The sequence below is a fragment of the Vicugna pacos genome, chromosome 4 (genome assembly GCF_048564905.1).
Source record: "Vicugna pacos chromosome 4, VicPac4, whole genome shotgun sequence".
NCBI lineage: Eukaryota > Metazoa > Chordata > Mammalia > Artiodactyla > Camelidae > Vicugna > Vicugna pacos.
This window is the reverse complement of record NC_132990.1, coordinates 41,151,144-41,177,880: the sequence shown is the minus strand read 5'-3', so window position 1 is coordinate 41,177,880 and position 26,737 is coordinate 41,151,144. Positions and strand designations below refer to the sequence as shown.

Genomic DNA, 26,737 nt, shown 5'->3' with positions numbered 1-26,737 from the left:
AATGTTTTAAAAAATTAAATCATAACAAAATAAAACCTCACTAGTAAATGGAAATTGAGATTATTTTGGATAGGAACTCTGATAGGATGGAAACACCATGGGCTCTGGTGTCAGACAAACTGTCTTCATAATTGCAGCTCTGCCACATATTCAGTCTATGACTCTGGGCAGGTTTTGACTTCAGAAACTCAGTCATTGTATAAAATGGTGGTTAATAATGTATTAAATAAAAGTAAGGTATATATCAAAGTGTTTAGCCCATTGAGTGCCCACTTATTACTGATTAGTAGTAATTTCTTCCCTCCTTATTCTTGGCACATGTTGAAAATGTAAAGAATGTTTCAGAAGGAATATTTAAAATATGTAATTTAAAATACTTAAAAAGACTTTCACTTTAGTCCAAGAGATTCTATAAAAGCATTTTGCAACTTTCTGTGAGGCTGTACTATACTCATTTAAAAGTAAAAAGTTTAGAAAAAGGAAAAAGACAGTGCTAGATAAATGAGTCAGATATGGAGGGCTCAGTTAGTTGGTCCCTTCTGGTTAAATCATTTATTTTTTTCTGCTCTCAGTTTCTCACCTGAAATGGAAAAACACAATTCCTTAAGCTACTAAGAATACTTGTTCCAGGGATGAAGAACTATGGTTCACCTTTTAGGGAAAACAGAATAGGGTGAATAGTGTTTCCTTTCAAGAAATTTAATCAAGAGAAAAGGACTAAGGGTTAACAGTTTCTTACTGTAGACATTTCTTGTCAAGTAATATTCTTAATTCTGATATATATGAGTGACAAAAACTAAGTTCTGATTCAGTCATCCAACTACATTTGTAATGAATGCTCATTATGTTCAAGGTGTCTGTAGAGAAAACAATAGACCTTTACAGCCACACACCTGTGTTCAAATCCTGGCTGGCTTCATACCTGACTAGCTGTGAGACTGGTGATACAATGATTTCTGACCCTCACTGAAGCCTCTCAGAGATTTTGTGCAGGAAGAAAACAAAATGAGGAAAACAATAAGGAAGGAAACTGAGTTATCTGTCTAGGCACAACACGTTACCCCCAAATTTAGTGGCTTAAAATACCATTAGTTCATTATTTGTCATGATTCTGAGGGTTGGCTGGGCTCTCCAAGTGGTCTTCTAGGATGGTGGTCTCAGGGCAGTATTTCAGTAGGGTGAAGGCCAAAGCTTCAGGGTTGCCGGAGGCCTAAGCTCAGGAACTTAAACCATGTCACTTTGGCCACATTTTACTGGCCACAAATCTAGCTCAGATTCGTGGTGTGGAGGAGAGACAGGCCTGTGTGTGGGAGGGCTATTGCAAAATCACCTTGCAAAGAGGTACGCTGCTGGGAAGAGAGGAGTCTATGATCAGTAAATCAGCTATAGTATCAGCTGTGTTTGTTTTCAAGAAGCCTGCAAACGGTGGTATCTAGCCATGTGCCTGGCCTTTTGTTTCAGGTGCTCAATCTTCATACTCCTCCTTTCTTCCCTTCAAGAATCATGCAAAGTTGAATGTGAAGACGCAGTTCTAAAGGAGCCTAGGTACCAGTGTCGGTGTTTGTAGTACACACTTTCTAACAGCACCCACAGCTGCCCGACGCCACCAACGTGGGCTTGTATAACAATCTTGTGTGATAAGACCCCCAGTTAAACTTGAATTTCAGACAAGCAACCAATAGTTTTTTAGTATATGTATGTTTTCTCCTGTTAACACTTCAGCATATATTCTTCTAGGACTTTCCTGTCAATATTCCAACATACGCATATAAATTTAAAAAGTAGAATTGTATTTACTTTTTTTGTGCAAACAATTTTCCATTGGTGAATATTTATTCTAAACAATGTTTAGATCATGCTTTTTTAAAACATTTTTATTAAGTTATAGTCATTTTACAATATTGTGTCAAATCAGTGTAGAGCACAATTTTTCAGTTATACATGAACATACATATATTCATTGTCACATTTTTTTTTTGCTGTGAGCTACCACAAGATCTTGTATATATTTCCCTGTGCTATACAGTATAATCTTGTTTATCTAGTCTACATATGCCTGTCAGTATCTACAAATTTTGAACTCCCAGTCTATCCCTTCCCACCCTCCTCCCCCTTGGCAACCTCAAGTTTGCATTCTGTGTCTATGAGTCTGTTTCTGTTTTGTATTTATGTTCTTTCTTTCTTTCTTTCTTTCTTTTTTTTTTTTAGATTCCACATATGAGCGATCTCATGGTATTTTTCTTTCTCTTTCTGGCTTACTTCACTTAGAATGACATTCTCCAGGGACATCCATGTTGCTGCAAATGGCGTTATGTTGTCGTTTTTTATGGCTGAAGAATTGTATTTACTTTCACTAGTTGCTGTTTCCCCTTTCCATATCTGTACATTTAGATCACATTCTTTTAAAAGCTGCCTGGTATTTCATGGTATGGACGCTCCACATGTTTATTTCTAAAGATCCTTTGATGGCTGTTTGGATTATTGGCAATCTTTCTTCATTACAAAGGATACTACTTTGTATATCTTTATACACATATCTCAGTGCATTTCTGAAGTATGAGGGCTGGAATTGTGATGGAGAAGGATATGCCTAGAATCCAGATCTCTAGAATGCCTTCAAAAAGAATATCATTTTAAACTCTTACCAAAAGTGTTTGGGGGGTTCTATTTCTCCCCTTGCTAACTATGAAAATTTTAATCTTTGCTTTTGTGACAGAATAAATAATCCACTTTCATAGCAGAGAAACAAATTCGGAGCATTCTCCCATAGAAACACTGAAGAAGAGAAATATTTGTTCAGTAGGCATAAGAAAATATATTGCTGCCTTTCAAAAGGAAACTTGATTTGTAGCAGTTTAGGAGAATGAATGGTTGGGATTCAAACTCAGCACCTTGGGTCTGAATGGGAAGGTCTGAAAACGGAAACAGTTATGCAGGAATGGACTGGAGGGCTGAATTTCATCCCTCATTACTGGCAGTACACCTTTATCTCAGATTAATAACTCATACCTTTAAACTTCTCCCACTTGTGGAATGCCCTCTGAGTTTATTATAGTTTCCATTATCTTGGTAAGAATGCAACTGCATTTATTTTGTTTCCTTTATGCTTTTGAAAGGAAGGTGGTGGGGATCTAAAGGGAAAACCACAGACCAGAGATGATAATATACCATAATACATTGGGCAAGAGTTTCTCATGGTGCTTTCTTCTTGGTGCAAAGAAGCAGAGCTACTTATTTCTCATTTTTTTTTTCTTTTCTGGGCTGTCCAGAGGGGCTGAGAAGTATTACTGTTCAAAATCCCCAACAACCCTCAGCCCTATCTAAATAAAGGAATCTGAACCAAAACCAAATCCAAGCATCAAACAATTTTCTTTAGGAGAAGAATACATATATTAGAAACTACTACTTAGGGGGAGGGTACAGCTCAAGTGGTAAAGCACTTGCTTAGCATGTATGAGGTCCTGGGTTCAATCCCCAGTACCTCCTCTAAAAATAAATAAACCTAGTTACCTCCCCCCACCAAAATAAAATAATTAAATAATAAATAAAACATAAAGCTTTTTTTTTTAAAAAAAGAAACTTAAAAAGAAGAAAGAAACTACTTCTTATGTCCTCCAATAACTGTGACTCATTAAGATCTTCACATATTAAAAAAAATATTAAACCCATTTTTCTGTGCTGAAAAATCAGCTGTTCCTCTCCATTTTGAAGTCATTAGGTTGACTTTAAAAGTTGGAGTAGTATGTTAAAATCATGTTAGATCAGGAATAAAACATTTATAATGTCCAGGGTAAAAAGGGAGGTCTGACAAAGAAGAAAACATAGGAGAAGAGAATGGGAAGAGGAAGAAAGGGATTAGGGAGGACAACGAAAGAGAAAATAAAAGTTGTTTATGTTGAGTTACCAATGGTGCACCAGGTACTGTTTCACTTTTGACTGTTTCGCCTCCCTACAAACTCCTTGCAGACTGGACAATGTCTTATTCATCTTTGTTTCCACAATGCCCAGCAGGATGCCTGACAAACAGTCTGTGTTCAGGAAATATTTGTTGGGCTGTATTAAGCCACACTAGACTACTAATGAACACCCTAAAATTTAAATTTCATAGCTAGCCTCTTGGCATAGGTGTATTTGTGACCAGAAGGCTTTTATAGACAAGCATTTAAGTTGACAGAGGTGCTTATGAAAGATACAGATTCCTGCCCACCCCGCCTAGAAATTCTGATACAGATGGTCTGGGTGGGGCCTGGGAATCTGCACTTTCAACAAATGCCTCAGGTGTTTCTGATACAGCTTGGGAACCAAAGGCAGTGTGTAAACCAGCACACCAGATGCCTTAAGCCCTGGAATCGCCCTCTTATTTTAGACTCTCTGTCCTGAGGCTTGATCTGAAAAGAATATGTGATCATCCTAACATGTAAACTTACCAAAGAGATTAAACTAGAAGATGGTTGATTACAGTGTACCAACACTCTTAAGAATCTTGAGTTCCAAATATCTATCCTTCTTGGTGGGTCTGCAGATTTCTGAAAGCTCCCGGTCTCTTGTGCTGTGACAGACCTAACAGGGGAGATGTATGGAGAAACACCAATCAAAAGGGGCTTACTTGCTTCACAGGGGGCTGCTGAACCTGTTAATTGCTCACAGATCATGAACGTTTTGAAGGAACTGGGTCAAGGAGAAGGAGATTATATGTGTTAATAGAAAAACAACAAAATGTTAATATACGTATGATATGTTCAAGTTTTTTAACAAAGAAAAATTAAAACCACATTCAGAAATGAGGGAAGAAACAGTGTTCACAGTGTGAGCTCACTGGGCAGAAATTCAGAATGGACTACAAAGTGAGCTTAATTTGAAGTCAGTTAGGGATGAATGGTTAGCATTGTTAATGACAACACCTGTAGTAAGTGAGCATGATCTCTGCCAACATACTGGGATTCAATCATAGTAACTGACCACAGCCACTAATTAATCAAGACAGCGTAGCCAGAGAAACCCACAGAAATCACAAAGCTTTTGATTGTATTTTATGGATTTGAGTGTAGCCTCTGAGGAAAGGGGATTTATTCGCTTATCTGTATAGATAAATAAACCCAGGCCCAGAGGGGTCATCTAACACCCAGTAAATCCCGGATAGTATATCTCCAGTGTCCTACCCGCACCACACTGACTCAACAAGAACAATTCAGTAAAATGTCTGTGATGATGATGAACATTTCATTTGACCTTCCCTATACTGATCCAGGTAAGGTCGGCATCACCTCCTTTCTACACTGGACTTACTTGTGCCCAAAAGGTACTGTGACAAATCTATAGGGCTGTAAAAGGCAGCATGTGGAGGTGGAGCCACATCTGACTCCACAAGTCAGAAGCTCAGATAAGGCTTTGGTAGCAGGGCCTGCAGGTCCAAGATGGGAGCCCGATCTGTGGAGCGATTACAGGTATGCTGGGCTGCCAGCCGGTGGGGCAAAGAGCCTTAGGCCATTTACCAGATCTGAGCCCAGGGCCCTGGGTGGCTGTGGGTGGGGCCAGCCGCACGCTATCTAACTGGGATCTAGAATAACTAGGACTTACGAAATACCTGCTCTCAAGTCCTCTGGTCTCCACCCAGAGCTGATTACCATATCCGAGGGTTCGGTTACCATAGGACTCTTATTTAAGGGCATGCCCCACAGCCCCCGTTCCTGGAGCTGGAATGGGGCCAGCGCGGAGGTGGTATCAGAGCAGAAACCTAACGGAGTTGGGGTTCAGCTTAGGGCGGTGGGGACCCGTCCCGGGAGAGGAGGCAGCTCTCTGGTTCCGCTCCGGGCCGGCTGCACAGGGGACCGGACGTGGCGTGAGTCGGGAGCTGGGAGGAGAGAAGGCTCAGTTCGTAGCGGAGGGGCACGTCTGGCCTGCCGGGACCTGGACGAGCCGGCCGTCGCGGTTCCGGGAGGCAGCGGGAGAAGTGCCCAGGCTGCTGTCTGCGCCCCAGTGCGTCCCGGCGCGCGGCGCCCCGGAGTCCCGGAGCGATGAGAGTGCAGGTCAAGGTAAATGCCAGGCGCCTACCCTCCCCTCCATCCTTCACCTCGCGCGGCCCGGAGTTGGCGTCCCGCGCGCGGGTACCTCTCGACTGCTTGCGCGAAGCGCAACAGGAAATTCTGGGGATTAGGAGAGAGAGGGCGCCCCGGGCTGCTGGGGATGCTTGGGAAAGAAGGGAGCTTGGGGGAGTTAGGGAGAGGACTGGAGACTCCGGTCGTGCCTTGGTCTTTTGTAGGGAGGCCAAATCTCAAACAGGCTATCACTTAACCTATTTTGTCTGGATTGGTATACACGATGTGTGACTAGTACCATTTATTGTGCACATTTCTTGCATTTTGGCAATGTGTCAGTACTTTTTTTTGTAGCCAGATCACCTGAATTAGCATTCCAGCTCCGCCACTAGCTATGATCTTCAGCAAGTTACTGAACTATGCTTCAGCTTCCTCATCTGGAAAATGGGATAATATTTATAATTTGAAAATTAAATGAGATGCTGTATATGCAATGAATTTAGAATAATGGCGAACATATTTAGCGGACTGCAAAAATTTGATTGTTATTATTTCATCCAGGCAATAATCCTGTGAGATCCAAGTATAACCATTCACCCTCTCCCACCTCACTGGTTTACAGGCGAGGAAAATGAATCTAAGGGAGAAAAACAGAGTTAGGGTTGGAGCCCAGGCGAGTGCTTTAAATCACTAGAAATATGGATACCAATCACAGGATTTTGATCATTTCTTCTTAGGGAGAATGTGGTTCATTCTTAACAACCGAAGTGGGAACTGAGTCATTCGATTTCTTTTTCTCTGCATACAAATTTTGATGTTTCATTTTTTATCTGCATGGGATTCTCCCATGACTGGTAAAGCAATAGATACTCTAGCTTGATGACACCTGAGTTTGACTATAAGAATCTGGCTGTTTCTTGGGTATCGCCCTCCCCCCACTCTGGAGTGGGGGTGGGGTTGTGAATCATTTGAGATGAGACTCAACATGAACCTCTTTCCTGGGGCCAAAAGTGGGAACTAGTACCCTTAGATAGTATTAAACTTGCTTTGCTAGACAAGGGTGTGAATAACAGTTTGAGCTGATTGTACCCCAGAGGTGAGGGGAAAGACCCAGACAGCATATTGGGGATTTGCCGCAAATTTTGTTCTTATCTTGCCCATTTACAATTCTCTATCATAGCTAAAATTTTTTTGCAGGACATCTATGCCAAAACCATCAAGCATTTGGTAAATACTGGATCTGAAATATGTCTTGTCTCTTTTTCTTTCTCCCTGGGTTCTTAATCTTGGGTTTTCAGTATAGTTTGGAAAGCCCAGCCACTTTCAGAGTGACTCTCCTTACCAAACTTCTGGTAGAATTATCCAGTGTTGGACCCCAAAGTGGCCATCCTACCTATAACTCTGTTATTTCTTTATGTCCCACAACAGCTATTTTCCTGTAAGAACAACAACAAGAAATTGTTAGGTAAGGTATTCTGATGTGGGTCTCAGTTGTTTTTTTTTTTTAATTTTTTCCTTCATAATTTTATTGAAGTTGTATATATACATAGATCAGGGGCAAATAATTCCATAAGGTTTATTACAAAAAACAGCAGAACCTCCATTTCCTTCTTTTCAGGAAGAGCAATCATATTCGTCTCTTTTAGTTAGTTGGTACTTACTCATGTCTGTAAACAATGTTTATATTGCTCCTTCTTGATTTCTCAGATTTAGTCATCATACACTGCCTTTCCAGCCTGTGATATGAGGATTGAGCTTTCTTTTGTGTTCCTCCACCTACAGCTCACATGCATCTTTCCTGTTCCTTCCATCTGTCTTCAGAATACAGTTATCTTATAATTTTTAGTTAGGTCAGTATGTAGTTTGGTCTACATTAGTATGCCTTCCTATCCACTGTTAAGAGCTGAATTATGTAGTACATGATTCCTTTCCCTTTATTTTGTTTTCCCTCAGAGCTGTCTTTCTGTGTGAGTTTGCAGAATTTTCTATAGAGTTTTCACTAATTTATCCATAAGTTCTTTGCCAGTTGTCTAAATCTTCTCTCAAGATCTTCTATTGCAACGTCTATTCCAGTCAATTTTATCTTGTGGGATACAACTTTTCGACCTGATTGGCCCATCCAGCCTGGTTGCCCTTGATGTTGGATGCACAGCTGTAACATTGGGTTCTCTCTTCACATCAGCTTGGGGATTCCTTTTGCCTCCCTCTCTTATCCTGGTTCCTGTTTCCTCTATCCTGTGTCTTCTTTTTTGATTTTTTTCCCCATCATTTTAGTGGAGCACATTCTTCAGTAGCTCTCTGAGAAAGGTTTCATGTACTATACATTGAATCAATGTATTTCTATGACAAATTAGCCTTTCAGATTTTTTTCCTTAAAAAAGCTCTGCTAACAATACAAAAGTAATGTCTTCTGGTAAATAATCCAAACACTACAAATAGAAATTCAAACAAAGTTCCCTTTCTGCCCTTTGTCCTCATCCCCTTCCAATCCAGAGGTCATCAAACTGTTGGATTTGGAGTATATTATCCAGCTATATTATTATATACATATGTATTTATTGTTTTGATTTGTGCATTTGTTTTTACATATAGTGAATTATACTATTTATCGATATGTAACCTGATTCCTTTGAAAATAGTTACTGGAGATCTTTCCATGTCAATACATATTGGTGGTTTCTTGAATAGTATGTTCAGATGAGCTGGATCAATCAAAATCAAGCACATAGCATATCTTGCTACCCTTGTGCTTTTCTCTTCATGAGCAATCACTCTTCTAGACTCATTCAGCCAACAAATATTACTGAGTGTCAACTATATGCTAAGCCCTTTTCCAGAACCTAGGAATATACAGTGAACAAAAGTTTCATTTTTGAGGTAGAGTGGGATGATGAGATAGTTTGCAGTGATGGAATTGAGCTCAGCTGCAGCTTTAGTTAGCTTGGTTAGCTTGTTTTTCCTCTCTTGGAGTCCAAACCTCATTCAATCAAGCCCCCCACTACCACCCTCTCCCCCACCTCTCTCTTTCTCTGTATAAAATCATGACCATTACAAATTGAATTCCGTAACTTGTACGCCACCAGAGCAACAGAACCATACCCCTGAGATATAGAGCTAGATATTCTGAATGGATAAACAAAATGTGATATACACGTATAATAGAATATCATGCAGCCTTAAAAAGGAAGGAAATCATGTCACATGCTACATCATGGATGAACCTGGAGGATATTACGCTAAATGAAGTAACTAGTCACAAAAAGACAGATGTTGTATGATTCCATTTATATGAGGTGTCTAAAGCAGTTCAGTGCATAAAAAGAAAAAGTAGAATGATGGTTGCCAGAGGCTGGGCAGACAGGGAAGTGGGGAGTTGTTTAATGGGTGTACATTTTCAGTTTTGCAAGATGGAAAAGTTCTGGAGATTGGTTGCACACATCTCTAAATATAGTTAATAATACTAACCTGCACACTAAAAAAGGGCAAAGATGGTATATTCTATGTTATGTATATTTTACCACAATGAAAAAAAAGATTTTCACACCATTGTGGGTTTTGTCCTATACTTGGAATTCCGTGACTGAACCTGCTGTCAGCTAGGTTCACCTTTTGCATGGAATCATAGCTTTTCTAGGGCGTGGGGAGCAGGTAGCAATGGACTGCCCTGAAATCTTTCTTCTGATGGACTTGGCACTGAAACCTTTAGCATGTGCCCTTGCTGGGGGCAGCCCAGTGCTGCTTTTCCTTTCTCTCCACCACTGTTGCTGTTTACGTATCTATGGGGAAAATGTTTCTCAGTTGCTTATAGCACAGATAAACTTTGAGACTATTTCATTTACACAATTAAAACCAGTGGAAGTGGTCATTTTGTTTGCCTTAGAGGTTGCATTTTTTTCCTCAGGTCTGTAAGCATATGCCTCTGCAAGAACCTCCTGGTTCCATTTTGATGGGGAAAGAAGACTTTTATTCCATAGCGCAGACAGGTGCCTTCCCTGGCCCTGATTTTCCTTCATTTTCCTAGCTGGTATTTGCTTCCAGTCCTGGCTTCATGTGGGATGATCCTCTGCTGTTTGCGGGCTCTGGATCTTGAAGCACTCCAAGATCAGATAAGGGTCAGGTAATCCTGGGCTTGCAGCTGTGCTGTGTGTTTTGATTGGAGAGATTCACCTGGTGGATTGAGTTGTTCTTTATTCTTCCACCTCTCCCTAAACCATGTGTGGCCATCATACAGAATTGTCTTCCAGGCAGACTCAAAGCCCAGTGGGATGACTGACTATGGGCAACCAAATTTCTCTCCTCACTTTACCAATTGTGGACTGAGAGCTTCCTGTAATGTAAATGCTCATTTTTGACATGAGCAAACCGCCTGGTTCAAGGATGGAACCATCCCTGTCTGTCAGAAACTTGTGGGAACTTGTGCTTCCGGTAGCAGGTGTGCTGGTGACCTTGAAGAAAACACACTGTTAGGATTCTTTCCCTGTCTTGAGTGTGACTTTAACATTGTCTTCCTTGGTATAGGGGTGTGTTTGGATATGGGCCAGGAAGACTGACTCACTTGCCCACACAAACCGAAGAGATTTAGGTCTAGGCAAAATTTGCTCATGATTAGAAGATCATAGAGCCTGAAAATCACATGTCATTTTGGAAAGTCCAGCAAATTCTTTCCTTTCTCACTGATTTCCCTCAGTTGCTGTGGAAAAGGGAACAGGATATGGTAACTGAAGACTCTCTAGAAATATCAGCAGGGAGGCCAGAAGAGTAATGAAAGGAACCAAAAGTCAGAAAAAATAGTTTTACTTCTGACTGCACACCATCCTGGCCTCAGGCAAGTCAGCTCAGTTTCCTTATCTGTAAAGCAAATGGTCACCATTTGCCGCCCAGCCAGTTCTTTCAAAGGGCTGTGAATGTGCTTTGAGTTAGAGATTCCTTTGAGAATCTGATGAAAGCAATAGATAAGCAATTCAAAGACTCAAACTAGAGTGGAAACCTGACCTGCTGGTCACTCTGGCTTACTGGTTAGCGTAAACTCTGTCTAAAAAATGGCTGCCCTTGGGGTGGGGATGGTTCACCGGTAGAGCACATGCTTAGCAAGCAAGAGGTACTGGGTTCAATCATCTGCACCTCCATTAAACAAAACAAAAAAACCCAAAAAACAAAAAACGATTACCTACCCTTCCACCCTTGGCCACAGTAGACTATTGACAGGTTGGAATGCAAGCTTAGTATTGCCAGATTCTGTTTTTTTGTTTGTTTTTTGTTGTCCCATTGTGTTTTACTTTGTTTTTAACTTTCCTTGTTAAAGAAAATTCAGGTGTAAAGATTCTTTCTTGAATATGAAACCTCTGAGTTTTTACATTTTATTAGTTGCATCAAAGATTTTTGAAAACACTTGATGGGCAGAACAAAACGCATTTGTGGCCTGCTTTCTGCCTGTGGGCAGAAATATATGTGTATTTTGTGTTTCCCTGTGGGTAAACCCAAATTATTTGTGGATTTATATATGGATTTTTCTCTTTCTTTCTGCCTGTACTACTACTCCTTTAAATTTTTTTAAACAGATTTCTTGAGATATATTCATATATTATATCATTTACCCATTTAGAGTGTACAATTTAATGGCTTAATTTAGCTTATTCACAGAGTTTTGCATCCATCACCACAGTCAATTTTAGAACATATTCATCATCCCCCTCACTCCTTGGCTGTCAATCCCTAGTTCCTCCATTCCCACCAGCCCTAGGCAACCACTGATGTAATTTCTGCCGCTATAGATTTGCCTATTCTGGGCATTTTAAATAAACAGATTTATACAACATGCATTCCTTTGTGACTGATTTCTTTCACTTAACATAATGTTTTCAAGGTTCATCCGTGTTTTAACATGTGTCAGTACTTCACTCCTTTGCATGGCTGAATAATATTCCATTGTGTGGATATATCATATTTTATTTGCCCATTCATCAGTTGATGGATATTTTGTTTTTGCTGTTTTTTTCCATTGTAAATAATATTGCATAAACATTTGTGCTCACGTTTTTGTGTAGACGTATGTTTTCATCTCTCTTGGGTAGGTACGTGGACGTGGATGTGCTGCATCATTTGGTAATTCTATGTTTAGGCTTCTGAGGGACTGCCACCCTTTTCTGCAGCAGCTGCACCACTTGACATTCCCACCAGCAAACTATGAGAGTTCCAATTTCTCCCCATCTTCCTCAACACTTTGTATTGTCTGACTTTTTCTTTTTATTATAACCATCTGAGTAGATGTAGCAAGGTATTTCACTGTGGTTTAGATTTGCATCTAAATGATTAACGACCAATGAAATTGAGAATCTTTTCTTTGATTCACTGGCCACTTGTATACCTTTGGAGAACAGTGTATTGAGATCCTTTGTGTGGCACTTAGTTTTGATCCAGCTCTTGAGCTTTTCTCTTGAGAAATGCATATATTCACATCCACACAAAAGTTGTTATTCAATTTCTAGGGGCTCATGACCCTCCTGATATCTGTGAGTCTAAGGATACCCACAGAGGACATGCTATATAGCAGAGATTTTTCTGGGCACTTCATATTCTTCATCTCACTTGTTATTATCTACTAAGGATCTCACAGGATTTGTGATGTGTGAGGATTAGATGTTCAGGAAGGTGATTTGTAAACCCTACAATACTATTCAGCTTCAGGGACTGGTACAGGTGCAAGTTCTGCGGGTAAATGGTGGTGAAACGAAGTTGTTAAGGGCATGAACTTGAATCTGACTGCCAGTGTTTGCATCCTAGTGTCATGTTTATGAGTTATTGTGTTCTTGGGCAAATTACTCAACCTCTCTGACTCAGTGTCCTCATTTGTAAAATGGAGGTAATAACTTCACCTGCTTCCCACATGCTCTTGGGCAGAGTTAATATAAACAAAGTGCTTTGTATTGTGCAGGTGGGTGCATAGAAAGTGCTGAATAAATTGTTTACCTGCTACTGTGGACTGAATGTTTGTGTCCCCTCAAGGTTCACTGTTGAAGACTCAATCTATAATGTGATGGTAGTGGGACCTTTGGGAGGTGGTTAGGTCTTGAGAGCAGAGCCGTCGTGAGTGAGATTAGTGCCCTTATAAGAAGAGACACAAGCGAGATGAGCTGTCTCTCTGCCACTTGAAGATGCAGTGAGAAGGTGGCTACTATAAACCAGGAAGAGGATTCTCACCAGAATTGCACCGTGCAGGCATCTTGATCTTGGATTTCTGGCCTCCAGAACGTTGAGAAATAAATGTTTGTGATATAAGCCACCCAGCCAATGGCACTCTGTTCCTGTAGTGCAGGACAACTGACTACGATACCTGCTACTTATATTATCTTACAGAACAAAATGGGTTATTAGCTTTTAGTGGAGCAGGCTGGTCTTTGAATATGAAAACATCTCTCTCCTTTTGGAAGGAAATAGATGCACTCCATTGATCTTTTAAAGAGCCAAGAGGTTTTTGTAGCTTGAATCTTGCGATCTTGGGAAAGAGACTTTTCCTCTCAGAAGGATTTAAGTCCACAGGGTACTTTATACAGATCTTTGGCCTGGATCAGTTAATCCTCTCTCACTTTTGTCACTACTGTTAGTGTGTGCTTTAAAGTGATTTAAAGCACAAAACAAAACCCCCAATCTTTGTCCTTATCTGGCCTAGAGAAACTCAGGTTCCAAGCAGGCAGTTTTGCTCTGTGATCAGGTCAAGCGAGTAGATATTGTTGGATTAAAACAAAGAGGGTCCAAAGTCTTAAGACTTAAACTCTTTATAATATTAGCTGGAGTCTTTAGGACAGTCTTAAGAAAGGCAAACTGGAAGGGAGTCAGAGGATTGGCCCAGACTTTACAGACTGGATCTTTGTTCTTGGATAGAATAAAGAGGCAAACCACTCAGGCTCATGTTGTGGTCTCAAGCCACTTACAGCCACTGCCTTTAAAAGGGTAACCACATTTTGAGAAATATCTGTTATAGTGGAGATATTTCAGACAGAAAGTGCATCTTGCTGGCTAGTATTTGGGGTTAGCAAATACTGAGTGTAAAAAGCAGGGCGACAGATGAAGGACTGGATCCATTACCCAGAGGGAGTCATCTGAGGTCCTTCTCTGTCGAGTCTTCCTGATGTCAGAGTCTGTCATTTCAGTTTAACTGAAGGGAGAGCTCTGTAAAGTTCAGGCCAAGGGAGAGTGTCTGAGAATTACTAGAGTCCCAGTATTTTGTCAGTTTTGTTCCCTTATCCACAGACAATGATTTGGATATGTGTGTGGTCTCAGTTTTGCTAAAGAAAAAAATTTTATGACATTTGTTAAAGATGGCAAGGAAAACTATTCAAGAAAAAATGTGTGCAAGGGGGGTTTTGCAGTAGAGACGAGAGATCGGCCTCAACTTTGAATACAAGGGAAGTGGAGGTTTATAGCCAAGGAGCAGGATGGGGTCAGTGGATGGAAAAGGGTCAAGAGGAAATATCAGGGCCGGGGGATTCCTGCTGGACCAACTCAACAGGATTCTTGCTGAAGGTGGGCCAAAGTGATCAGATACCAAGTGTGGGAGATTTTGCTGAACTAACTCAGTAGGATTCTTGCTACAAATGGACTAAGTGGGTCAAGGGCAGAGCTCAAATTGGGGGCCTAGTTAGAAAGAGCCTGACTCAAGTTTGGTCAGGGAAGAAATTCTTCCTCAGTTTGCAACTAGAGGTGACTAAGGCAGAATATTCTTTATAATACAATCACAAAACACATGAACATTTGAGTGACACTTTTTTTTTTAAAGAAAAGCTGGTTTTCTTTTGTGTAATCCTTCTTTTAGAATTGCCTCTTCGGGTCATTTCAAGGACTATTCCTTATGGATAGAATGTATTTCTTCTCATCATATGATAGCAGAAGAAATTAAATACTGAAGAAATGTCTAAATAATCAAAACTCAGCAAAAACAGAAACCTATTATGTGTTTTGGCTTCTCAATGACTTACAGAAAGGCACTGTGTAATAGCTATGTTCCCCTTTTCTTACTAAATTGCATTGAAGGACAGTCCGTCTCTAAACAACAGCACTGGAACTTTGAAAATCAAGTGTAACAGCCAGAAACCAGAAGTTGGGGAATTTTTTTCTAGCAAATGATATTTCGTATCTGCCAACCTCTGTTGCTCACAGAATTCTTGGTATCCCACTGACAGACTTCTGATTCTCAACTTCCTGGACCACCCTCATTCCATTAAAATATCTTTTTCCTCCTAGAATTTCAGGGGAATTGTTTATTCTGGATGTGATTTTTTTTTGTTTCCTGAGGGGAGGGAAAAAAAAACCAACCTGATTTGACCCCTACCATAAACCTTTCAGCTTAAATTAAGATAAAAATCTTCAAGTTTGGTCACCTCAAAATCCTTTTAGAAGAAGGTTGAGTATTAATAATTTAAAAATCCTATAGTTCCCTAAAGCAATTAAAATACTCAGTGTACTCTCTAATGTTTGAAAGTTGTTAGTGATTTATGCTTTTTGCTTATAAATTGATACAACGTCTGTGAAAGGCAGTGTGGAAATAATCTGAATTAACTTAGACATTTCACTTGTACTGTTTTATCCTACAGATGTACATGCACATGAAAGCTATGCTATATGTACTTTTGGATACATAAATTATGAGACTTCTGTACAAAGGAATACTGGTCAGCCCCCAAAAGAATGAAGCAACTCCATGTGTACAAATGTATATGATATTCAAGTATTAATAAGTGAAGAAAAAGCAAGATGTGGAATGTTGTATATGTCTCTATCTATGTCAAATTTTTTGGTATATGCTTTCAAACGCACAGAATATCTTTGGAAGTATACACAACGAACTGTAATAGAGGTTCCTTTGCGGGAAGGAAACTCTAACGGCTGGAGTGCAGGGCTGGGAGGGAGATTTAATTTTATGCTGTATCATCTGTTGTACCTTGTAGATTTTATACCATTTGCAAAATTACCTGTTAAAGTTGCTGGGGCCCAACTTACATGTTCTATGAATGATAGAGTGAAGGCTTAGAGTACAAGAACCAAGAGCAGCATTTTAACAGTTACATTATAGCAAATCTCTTCTGTTTGTTTTTTGCTGTGTGGCAATGAGGCACACAGTTGTAAAGAGTTTACCTGAAGTGATTATAATTAATTTTTTTTAATGGAAGTGGACTGCTTATTTCTAAGTGCAGCTAAAGGAATGCTCATGAAAATTTACAGCTGGATAGTTAAACAGCTGGAAATTATTCAAGCAACCCCTGGGGTCAGTTACCTAGGAAGAACAGGATTTCTCCAGTTTGCTGACAGAGATTTCTTACAGACTAGAGAAGAAAACACATTTACCTTGTTCTTGCTCCCCAGTTCCTTTCCTTTCATCATACCTTGCCCTGACTTTTCCAGTTCCCCAGTGACCCCCAATTACATTTACTCTTAACCCATATCGCAAATTCCTAGTTGCTCAGTCTAGTTGTCTGCAGACCCTCCTAATCTGGGGCACACTTTTTTTGGTGAGCATATTAAGGACATTCCTGGAATACTGTGTGGCATTTTTCTCCGTAGGGTAACCTGTGGGCTACTTCTGGTGTTCCCCATCTATCTTAAGTTGGGAAGATCCTTCAGTGAGAGAGCATTTCATATGCTTTGTGATCTGTAGACTATCAACTGTACTTTGCTGATGTTGTATTGCGACGAGCTGGTAATAAAAAGAAGCACTGTGCCTGCTCCTGTGTATCTCCTACATGCCTTTCTCTCTGGGTAAGAGGGGCAAAGGAGAACACTGAGCTCTGCAGCCATCAGAGCTGAATGGCCTATGACTTTTGGCAGAGCACTGATGATAGGGTCTGGAGCAAGATTACAAAGGAGGAGAAGTTTGTCATCTACTCCTTGCCTTTATCAGAAGCGGAAGCATTTTCTTCAAGGCTGAGCCTTCCTCCTTGGCTTCTTGTACCGTTTCTCTTCCTGCTGCCCACCCCTAAATTCGCAAAAGATATTTTTATTCTCTCTTGCATCTTCACCGTCTCTCTTTTATCTACATACAAGGTTCAAGCTTTCTTAACCTAAAATAAACCTTCTCTCAACTTTGCCTATTAAATTCCTTGTAAAAGAGCGCTGGCTCTCCTGTGTAAAGTGGTGTAATAATTGTATCCAGCACACAGTTGTGAATATTACTTTTGTGATAAAACATAAAATATCTGTTTAGCACAGCCCTTGGCGTATATGAAGTTCTTACTTAATGCTGGCTTTTGCTTTAGATTGTTGATCTGGTGGCAGTTGTTTTTCTTTCTTTCTCCCAAGGATATTTTACACTAGCTGCCTCCTCTGTTTCACAACCTATTTCCTGACTCTCTCTCTCTCAGTCTGTTCGTTTATCATGGACAAAAATTGTCATTCTCCTCCTTTTCTTTTCAGTATTAAACACTTCTCTGTTTCTCTTTGAAACTTCCTACTTTTCGTAATAAAACAAACTCTTTTATTAAAGAGGGAAACTTTCTCCCTTCTCGGCTTCAGGTATCTTGTCACCATCCTGATGTGTAACTGTGTTTTACTCCATGAACTCTTCTACACTTTATTCCCCTTAGTTATTTCCAGAGGTTCCTGGCTCTTTTATCTTTTCTGTTCTCTGCTCAGTGACTTTGTGGCTTTTGCCATACATTAACGAGATATATTCTGAATTCTCCTCCAGGCCAAAATCTCTGCATTTCCAACCAGCATGGAATTTCATCACCCACCTTTCAAAGCCTTTCTCATCTTTCAAGGACTTTCCTAAGTTCTGTGTCCTCCATGAAGACTTCCCAGATATCGGCAGACAGAAGGGATGTCTCCTTCCAAGGAGTTCCCACAGCCTGCTCTTGTGCCATATTCGGTATCTTTTTGTAAGCATAGGTTCTTCTCCTTTGGTGTTGGTCTTTGGGACACAAGTTTATTATTTATTTTTATCAGAACAATATGCTATGCCCATCAAAGTATTTTTTAATGAGTGAATAAGCTATTACTCTTTAGAGGTATCAATATTTTAAAGGAAGAATAGGTAAACTGATAGAATATATGCTGTCTGTGGGTTCTGAAGGGTTGATTCCCCACTTGCTTCAGTGACATCTTTGGGAGGAAAGATGTGGTAGGTACCACAGTCAGCTGTAAAGTTAAAAATGAGTGCAATCAAAGTTTTCCTTCAAAAGTCCCTTAGATTCCTCAGAAAGACTAGCATGTGAAGATTTGTTCTCTAATTGCTTTTTCTCTGTATTGCAACTTCCTTCAGTTGGGCACCAGATTTTAAATAGGGGATGTGGAAATACTGCTGTGCACTCATTGAGATGAGATGCATGGACTAAGACATGCATGTGGGACCTGAGACCAACCAGGAAACAGTAGATCCTGTCTCTCACTCACATGCAGTCATTTTTGGGCAGTGGTTTTCTGTGTGTGTGGTACAGGGACTCCTAGGGACCTTTGAGACCCTTTCAAAGTTCCTCAAAATAAAAATTATTTCTCATAGTGATACTAAGACTTTATTTTCCTTTTTTACTCATTCTCTCATGAGCATACAGTGAAGTTTCCCTGCGGTTACTGGACAAGTTCACAATATCTAAAAAGGCTATTAAAATACTATTTCCTTTTTCCAACTACGTGTTGATGTAAGGCCAATTCTTTTTAGATTCAACTTCAACCAACATCACTTTGCAACAGATTGCAGAAGCAAAGAAGAGAATCCAGATGTCTTATCTAACAAAAAAACAAGATAACACTCTTCTCATAAATCTTTTTAAAAGCATTTTGCATAAAGGGTTTATTATTTATGTTTACATGTAATGGGTTTACTATTATTATTTTAGAACGAACTAATGGATAAATAACTTTTAAAAGTCCCAGTGCTAATTTCTAATATGTAAATATTGGTAGTTATACCCTATAAATGAAAGCTTCCTGGAGGTCCTTGGTAAGTTTAATGAATATGAAGTGTCCCAACCCCCAAAAGTTTGAGAACTGCTGGTCTTGTGTATCATAGCTCCTGAATGTGGAACAGCATTGAAATTGCCCACAGTTAAACATTTTATATCTTTCTTCCCACATTTCTTCCAGCCCTCCCTCGTTCTTTTAGCAAAGACTTTGAATTTGTCCAAGTTAAAAATGTGATCTCTGTCTCCACTGAATTTCAAGAAGCATAACCCTGTTGCCAATTCTTTCTGCTGTGCTACACTGAGAAAATGAAACAAGTAATCTTCATGGTATATGTAAACCTTAGTATGAATGACATAAGTGAAATTGCCTTTAACCTGTAGTTCCTAACAAAGGCTTTATTGTCTCAGAGAGTGGTGAGTTTCCAAAAGTCAGTCATTTGAGTATAGCTCCACTAACAGTGAAGCTGGGGGTAAAAGAATATAGCTTCACTCCAAGTGTCGGAGCCAGCCGACAATCGATCAGGTCCAGAAACCTGTGCTGCAGGACTGAGAAAAGAAAGACAAGACTAAAAGGTGGGGTTGAGAGGGTCTCACTCTAGCCCGCAAGACGCTAGGTCAAGAGTGGACCTCGAGTTTATTTCAGGCAGTTAATTTATACAAATTCAAATGACTACCTTGTGCATTCTTGCACGTAGGCACAGGTATTGTTTTTCAGGGTACATTAATGGTGTGCACTAAAATCATTATCATTGTTTACTGTTCCATACACCAGGATTGACTGATCCCCAAAAGCTAAGATCATAGACTAAGATTATTGTTCCTTTAGGCTAACATCATGACTCGTGTATCATTAGCTCAAGTGATTGTTCTTTCAGGCAAAGATCACTAACTTGTGGCCGATTGTGTCTCTCTTTCCAGAAGCCCTAGTTCTTAATAACTCAATGGCATTAAGATGTTTTTCCGACTCCAAATGCACCTGCTGTTTTTCTAACAAAGGGGTGGCGGGACAGAGATTGTCTTAGCTCAATCAGCCTTAGAGCCTGACGCCCCGCACTCTGGGAGTTTAGGCCCAGTTTCTGTGCTCGGCAGCCCTCAGGTCATGAGTGGCCCCCCGCACCAAGAAAAGGTAAGCTCACTTGGATGTAGTCCTAGTAAAGCTGGATAATTTAACAGGATATTTGTAGCATAAATACAGGCCATCTGTGTGCTCGGATAACGCACTTGTGTGCACTTTGCTGTGTGGGAACTGGAGATTGGGCGTATCTAACTTGAAAATCTTAATTGATTAGAGAGATTCTACACCAAATAGCTTCTGCATTCACTAAACTGTTGTGAGCGGTCGGGGGGCAGTTGTAAAGGACGCTCATAGAGGAACCTTCCGTTTCCTTTCCCCTTCTTATCAAAATGATTTCACATGATCTGAAATGTATAAACATCTTGTTTGCAAATTGAATTCCCCGGGATACTGGATAAGGCTGAAGAATGTGTGACAGCAGAGGAAAAAATGTCTTCTCTTTGCTATTTGAAATTATGTTTGTGGCTTTCACCAATTTGGGGAGGGGCAGGACGGGGTAGGACATCATTTTGGTTTGAACCTTTCTGATCTGCTCACTGCTGAGTTCTAATTCCCCATTAGGCTCTGTGGAGAATTCATGAATGTTTTACTCATGTACTTATGAATTTATGTGATCTAGATAGTCATTCTGAAGTTCTAAATGCTTTTGCTCAGCAGGGCAGTATGTGAAAATATCAGCAAAATTTCTCACCTAAACAAGAGAAGTGGCATTTTAGGGAACTGTGAGTTATTTAGTTGGGATTCCATTTTGAAAGATATTACCAAAAAAAAAAAAAAGTATTAGCAGCAAAGGAGTGCTTACCTCTTACTACCCAAAAGGAAGAAAACATGTGAGGTTATTTTGTATTCTTTATGAAGTACTCCTGAATGCTGCCTCCTGGAAAGATTATTTACTGGAAAATCAGTGAGGTCAACTTGTGGCAGTGTTGGTGAACCAGATTCTTGGGTTTGGGTTATTTTAGGTTTGGATGCCCTTTGCCTGAGACTCTTAATCTTGGGTAAAGTAAGTCTCATGAGGTATCCCTGCAGAATGTGGACAAAACCCCATGGGAGACCCTGAGCTGAGTCTTCCAGGTGGAAGGGCTGGCTTTGCACTGATGAATTTCCCCAGCTGTCTGATTGTGCGCTATGGAAATCCCTCTGCCTGGTGCTCAGTTTGAAGAGGTCTCTGCTCCAAGGAAGGGCCTGTGTACAGAAAATATCCAATATCAATCTGGAGTCTGAAAATATTACTTTTCTGTTTGATTCATTCTGTTGCTTCCCTGCATGTTGCAGGTTCCAAGATAAAAAAGCTAACACCTATCTTGAAGTAGATTATGATAAAGTTGTTAAGAAAGAAAAACAAATGCATTAATGCATTTAAGCATTGTGAGTGCTGTGATGTGTATAAGATACAGTGGAGGATATAAAAAGGGAGTAAGTAGTCAGTTTCATCTGGAAAAGTACTTGTTAGCTGTTAGATTTTTTTTAATAAAAAAAGTTTACAGAAAGAAAATAAATGACTTGTTACCCGTGTGCCGTTCAGCCCCCCAATCATACAGTCCCCTGGATGTTAAAACAAACCTATGCACATTTAGAATACTTTTTTTTTTTTAAATCAAGGAATGGCTCTAAGACTATGCCTCCTCAGAGATTCCTCTAAGAAAGAATCTGTTATCTGGAAACCCAAAAAGCCCCAGTGTAGAAATACTTTCAGTGACATCAGGAATTAATTCATATATAGTTACTGTTAGAGGATTAGTCTTTTGACAATTCTTTTCTATTCCCCACCCCGACCCCAGTCCTGGGATTGTATGTAAAATTGGAATGTGTTTTAGGGTGAGACAAACTGTGCCAGTAGAGCCAGAGATCAACACTATTTCCCTTCTTTGTCCTCTGCCTTTCCCTTCTCCAAATAACAACTGCAATTAAAACACAAACATCCCCCCGCCCCCAGTATATAAAAGACACCCAGCCTATAAAGACTCCCATGATAGCTGCAGAAATGGCATGTTCTTTTCTGTCAAAGACAGTTTGCTGCTCCAAGTGGCAGAAGCCCGCATGTTGGGTGTTTGCCCTCAGTAGATTTGGGCTAGTGAATCAGAACCAACAAACATTTAGTTCCTGATAGTTCTCTGTTGAACTGAACATGGCGGGGGGCTTCTTCCATGTGTGCTGAAAAGTATAGAGAAAAGGTACTATTATGAGGTGGGGGAGGGGAAGTAAAGTTCTAAATTGAGAATTGTTCGAAACACTTGCAGATTAAGCCTGCTTTTCTTTTCCTGTAATTTCGAGATAACGGTATGGGAGTTGCAGGAGGAAAGTTTTCACGTTCTTGTTATGGCCCAGGTTTCCTGTTTACACCCTTCAAGGGAAAATTGTGTACATGGGTTCTTGAAGTTCTATTTTAAGTGTGTTCATTTTGTTGTTCATTCAACAATCATTGGGCTGAGCCCCGGGGGCAGCAGAAATGACTTGCATAGGGCTTGTAGGAGCTGGAGCCTAGTGGGGGAAAGCGGACGCATAAAGTCCTTTGTTTGTAGTATGAGAGGCCCGAGGAGGGAGATTTGGAGGTCAGGAAGTATTGTCCTATGAAAAACTACATCAAAGCTAAGTTCTCAGGCTACCAACCGAAAGATAATTCTTACCTTTGCTATTACCAATAATAGCTGAGCTTTTTTGAGCCTTAATAATACCAGGGAGACAGCCTTTATCTATTCCTTTCAGTAGCCCAATGAGGTATTACTATTATTATTATCTCCATTCTTAATAGATGAGCAAACAAGCAGAAAGAAATTAATTTGCCCAGATAGTTCTGCTAGAGTCAGCTATCTAGCCTTTAAAAAAAAAAAATGGGGGTGGCTTGCTTAATTTGTATATATAGTTTCCAAAATTAGGGACCCTTTTTGGAGCTGTTTTTAATAGCTAACTGTTACACATGAAGTTTAATGACATCAAACTATTATCTGTTTCCTCCTTTTTATTCTGAGTTCCTTCGGAATAAGAAACTTGCCTTATTTGCTATAGAATTCCCTGCATGCCACGTGGAGGCCTATTCCAAAATATTCAGTGAACTGAGATATTTTGAAATTCAGCCGTTAGTAAACTGCTCTTAGACACTGTGTATCAAATTGTCCACCTAAGTAAAGAGGTAAACTGAGGCAAGCTCGAATTACCAGAGATTGAGTTTACTCAGGAATAGCAGAGGAGCGGCAGTTTGGGAAGTGCATGCTGTAGTAAGCTGCAGGAAAGTCCGTTAAGGGTTAGGGGTGGGCTGTATTTATGGGCCCGGAGTGCAAAGAGGGGGACATCCAGCCAAAGTCCAAGCAGTGAATTCACTGTCTTGAGGATGGGGAGAGATTCTTGGTGGATGGTCACTAGTCAGGAAACAGGGCTGGTCTGTGAAGCGGGCATTTACAAGAAATCAGTCTCTGAGTTCCTAAGTTCTGTTCTCCTGAGGGTGCATGCGTGAGTCTATCCTCCAGGTTGGTTTCAGGTTGAACTCCTTCCACAGAATCTTGCTGAGACTACATCTTTGACACACCTTACAGCTTCCCGTCAAATCTTTGACACTCTTTACAGCTTCCCGTCAAATCTTAGCCAAAGAGGGACTTCTAAGTGAGAATTTTGGAGTTTGAGAGCTTGATATTCACACTATAGGATTATGGTGCAGGATTTAAAAGTGATTTTTGGCACAGTTAAGAGTAACACCTCAGCTGTATCCTTACTTCCTTGCTAGAGTTTTATGCATTTAGGGATCTTTCACTTAAAATGAGATTATGGGCCAATTAACTTTGTAAATATTTTTGTATTCGCAGTGGCTTATTTGTGTCTATGTTTCTGTAATAGAAGCCAAAAAAAAAAATGCTTAGTCTGTTTGGGGTTGGTCTTGGAATTTCAATTTTTGTCCACTATATTTAAATATATCTTGCCTACCTGAACTACTGTTACACTGTGTTCTCACTTAATTAGACTCTAAAAATAATGACATTTTCTATTCAGTCCCAGAAATCCTGGATTGAAGGAGTGTTCCACAAGAGAGAATGTAACAAAATCATAGCCAGCTCAAAAGACCCTCACAGGTACAATTTTTAATTACATTTTTTTAAAGCAACGGTACTTGGAGAACTATTTATTGAAATTTAGCGGTATGACTTGTTTCAAGGATTTGAGAGTATCTGTAAAGTTAGCATTTATTTTTAATTGGTTTGTTTCTTCACTTTTGTAAAAATACAGATCTTCTGGTAAGAGTAGAAACTTTGTCACTTCAAGTCCAGTGCCTATGACAGTGCCTACCATATAGTAGGCACCTGAAAAACATGTCTACTTAATGAAGTATAAAAGCTCATCATAATGACATCACCCTGATGGAGCCACTGTTAATACTGTGGTAGATTTTGCTGGTTTTTTTTTTTAATCGTTGATGCTCCTGTTACTCCTATTGGGAGGATGGATGGATATCAGGGAAATATCTAGTGCTACATGTATTCCCCTGGATTGGGATAAAAAAATGTACAACTTCTGAATATTCAGTATGTTGTGACTGCCCCTTATACCCAACTAAAGGGTCTGTGGAAAATAGTAACTGGGATCTTCCAGGACTCCATGCTCAGATTATGCAGTTAATTTTTTCCTCCGCAGGCTTTTCGCTTGAGCAGGTAATGGGCAGCAGAATGGAGTGATTTGAGTTTGACTACTCTGAGTTCTTGACAACCCTTTGGAAGCTCTACTTGTAGAACAAAGTTCAGAACAGCAGCCAGTGAAAGATAGGGGAAGAGAGGGCTATGGAAAATTCCCCAGGGTAATCAGATCCATGAAATTAAGACTGGGTAGCGTTGCCGTTGGAGAAAAGAAATTAAAAGGAAAAGAAAATAGTAGAACAGTATTTTAATTAGAGGGACCACTCTATTTTTAGATTCTGTTGAGCATTATATTCTTTGAAGTTAAGAAATCACAGCTGTATGCTCATGAAGGGTAGCACAGTGAGGTTACTGAAATCCTAGTTCTTTGGGGATGACTAAAATAGTGTTCTTTGTCTTTGTTAAATATTTACTAGTCCCGCCCTCTTTGGATTACCTGTGGCTTATAAGCCCTGTGATTGGAAATCCTCATTTTACCTGCGTATAAAATATTTACAGAATAAAAAGGCAGGGCAACCTTGGTTTTTCCCGTCATCTTTTATGACATTTTGTCATATGATGGTGGCTGCAGTGGAAGGCAGATTGAGCCCAGGCAGCTCCTACTGCTCTGTAAAGGGAAAATCATCTTCACAATCACCTTGAACCTCATGAAAAGAGATAAATTATAGGTCATTGGCCCATAGACTCAAGAAGAATATCAATGACCGTAATTCTATGAATGGTACAAGATGTACTACATCTTATGGAGAAAAAAGCAGTCTCTCCTTTTGTGTGATTGTAACAGAAAGTTAATGGATGGCTATGCCTACTCCTTCTATGCTAGCCTTTTTCTTAGATCCTGGTAAGATTCTCAGAATTGTAGCTTTTAGGCATTTTCTTCCTTATGGTGCACAGCAAAAGGGTGATAGTTCACTATTTTAAATTTAGATAAAAGCTTATCTTTTATTGATTCTTTTTGTACCTTCTAATAAGAAACAAATCTCATAGACTTGATTTCAGAGTCTTTTTCCTTCTCATTTTGAACTTGTTGAAATGAAGCTTCTGAGAAAAAATTTCTAAAAGACTAGAGCAGGAAGAAGAGAAAGGCCTGAATATTCACTTCTAAATAATTTAGAATGACTGATTTTATGAATACTACTTTTCTCCCATTATTTTAACTAGAATTCTCTCCTAGTTAAAACTTCTTCACACTTAAAATATGGTCACTGATGACTGTAATGCTAACCCCCAAATCCAGAAGGCTTTTTTCAATTATGAAAAAGAAAGATTAATAAAGATAATAATTATAAGCGTACCAACTATGTCTTAATTTGATAGTGTTTCAGGGTTTTAAAATTGTTTGTATATATATACTTTTTCTTACTTAATTCTCAACAATTCTGTGTTATCTTCATGGTGTAATAATAATAATAGTCACCATTATTATGCATACTGCAATGTACTAGGTACTGTATGACACTTAACATATATTATCACCCTTAATCCTTTTAATAACTGTATGGGTCAGATATTATTTTCAGATGTGAAAACTGGAGCTTAGAGGAATTGTTAAATCAGTGAGATTTGAATCCAGGTATCTCGGTTCCAGATACAGTGTTCTGTTAATTAGATCATAGTTACTGAAGTGTAATTATATTTGGTAAATGACATATGGGAATATTTGGGAACTGATGTATGCGTACTCAGTAAACCCTGATTTCCAGAATATAAAATGTAACAGATATTTACTGAATAAGCATTAAATGTTTTCAGATATATTAGTAAACTAACAGTGGTTTTATTTCTTTAATTTAGCTGTGCTGCAGGATGCCAAGTCTGCCAGAATTTAATCAGGTAAGACTCAAAACAGTTCTGTGCTTGTATATTTCTCTGAAGTTGCATCACTTTTTTTTTTTTTGCATTGATTAACGTTCCTTCCTTTTGATGTGCATCTTGTGTTTTACACAAGGACATTTTTTTACTCTCCTTAAGTAAGGAGATTCTTGTATATTAGAGTTTATTTTTTTAAAAACAACTTTGTTGAGGTATAATCCACATAACATAAACACCACATATTCAAAATAATACAATTTGATGTTTTTCCTTTACCATTTTATCCATTTTTAAGCGTGTCGTTTA

The 26,737-nt window shown here is 39.5% G+C and overlaps 1 protein-coding gene across 2 annotated transcripts in view; it reads left to right on the top strand.

The window, feature by feature from the left end:
• The first annotated feature begins 5,402 nt into the window (after window positions 1-5,402).
• The window catches only part of TRPM6 (transient receptor potential cation channel subfamily M member 6), a 121,637-nt gene continuing 100,302 nt past the window's right edge, over window positions 5,403-26,737 (top strand). Inside the window, exons 1-3 of one of the 2 annotated variants that reach the window (XM_072959600.1) lie at window positions 5,403-5,444; window positions 23,982-24,061; window positions 26,414-26,452. In XM_072959600.1, the coding sequence (XP_072815701.1) occupies window positions 5,415-5,444; window positions 23,982-24,061; window positions 26,414-26,452 (149 nt within the window). In that variant the 5' untranslated portion in view covers window positions 5,403-5,414. Of the gene's footprint in view, window positions 5,445-5,716; window positions 6,033-23,981; window positions 24,062-26,413; window positions 26,453-26,737 lie in introns of those variants that run through there. The other variant, XM_015243670.3, reaches the window with a different exon arrangement.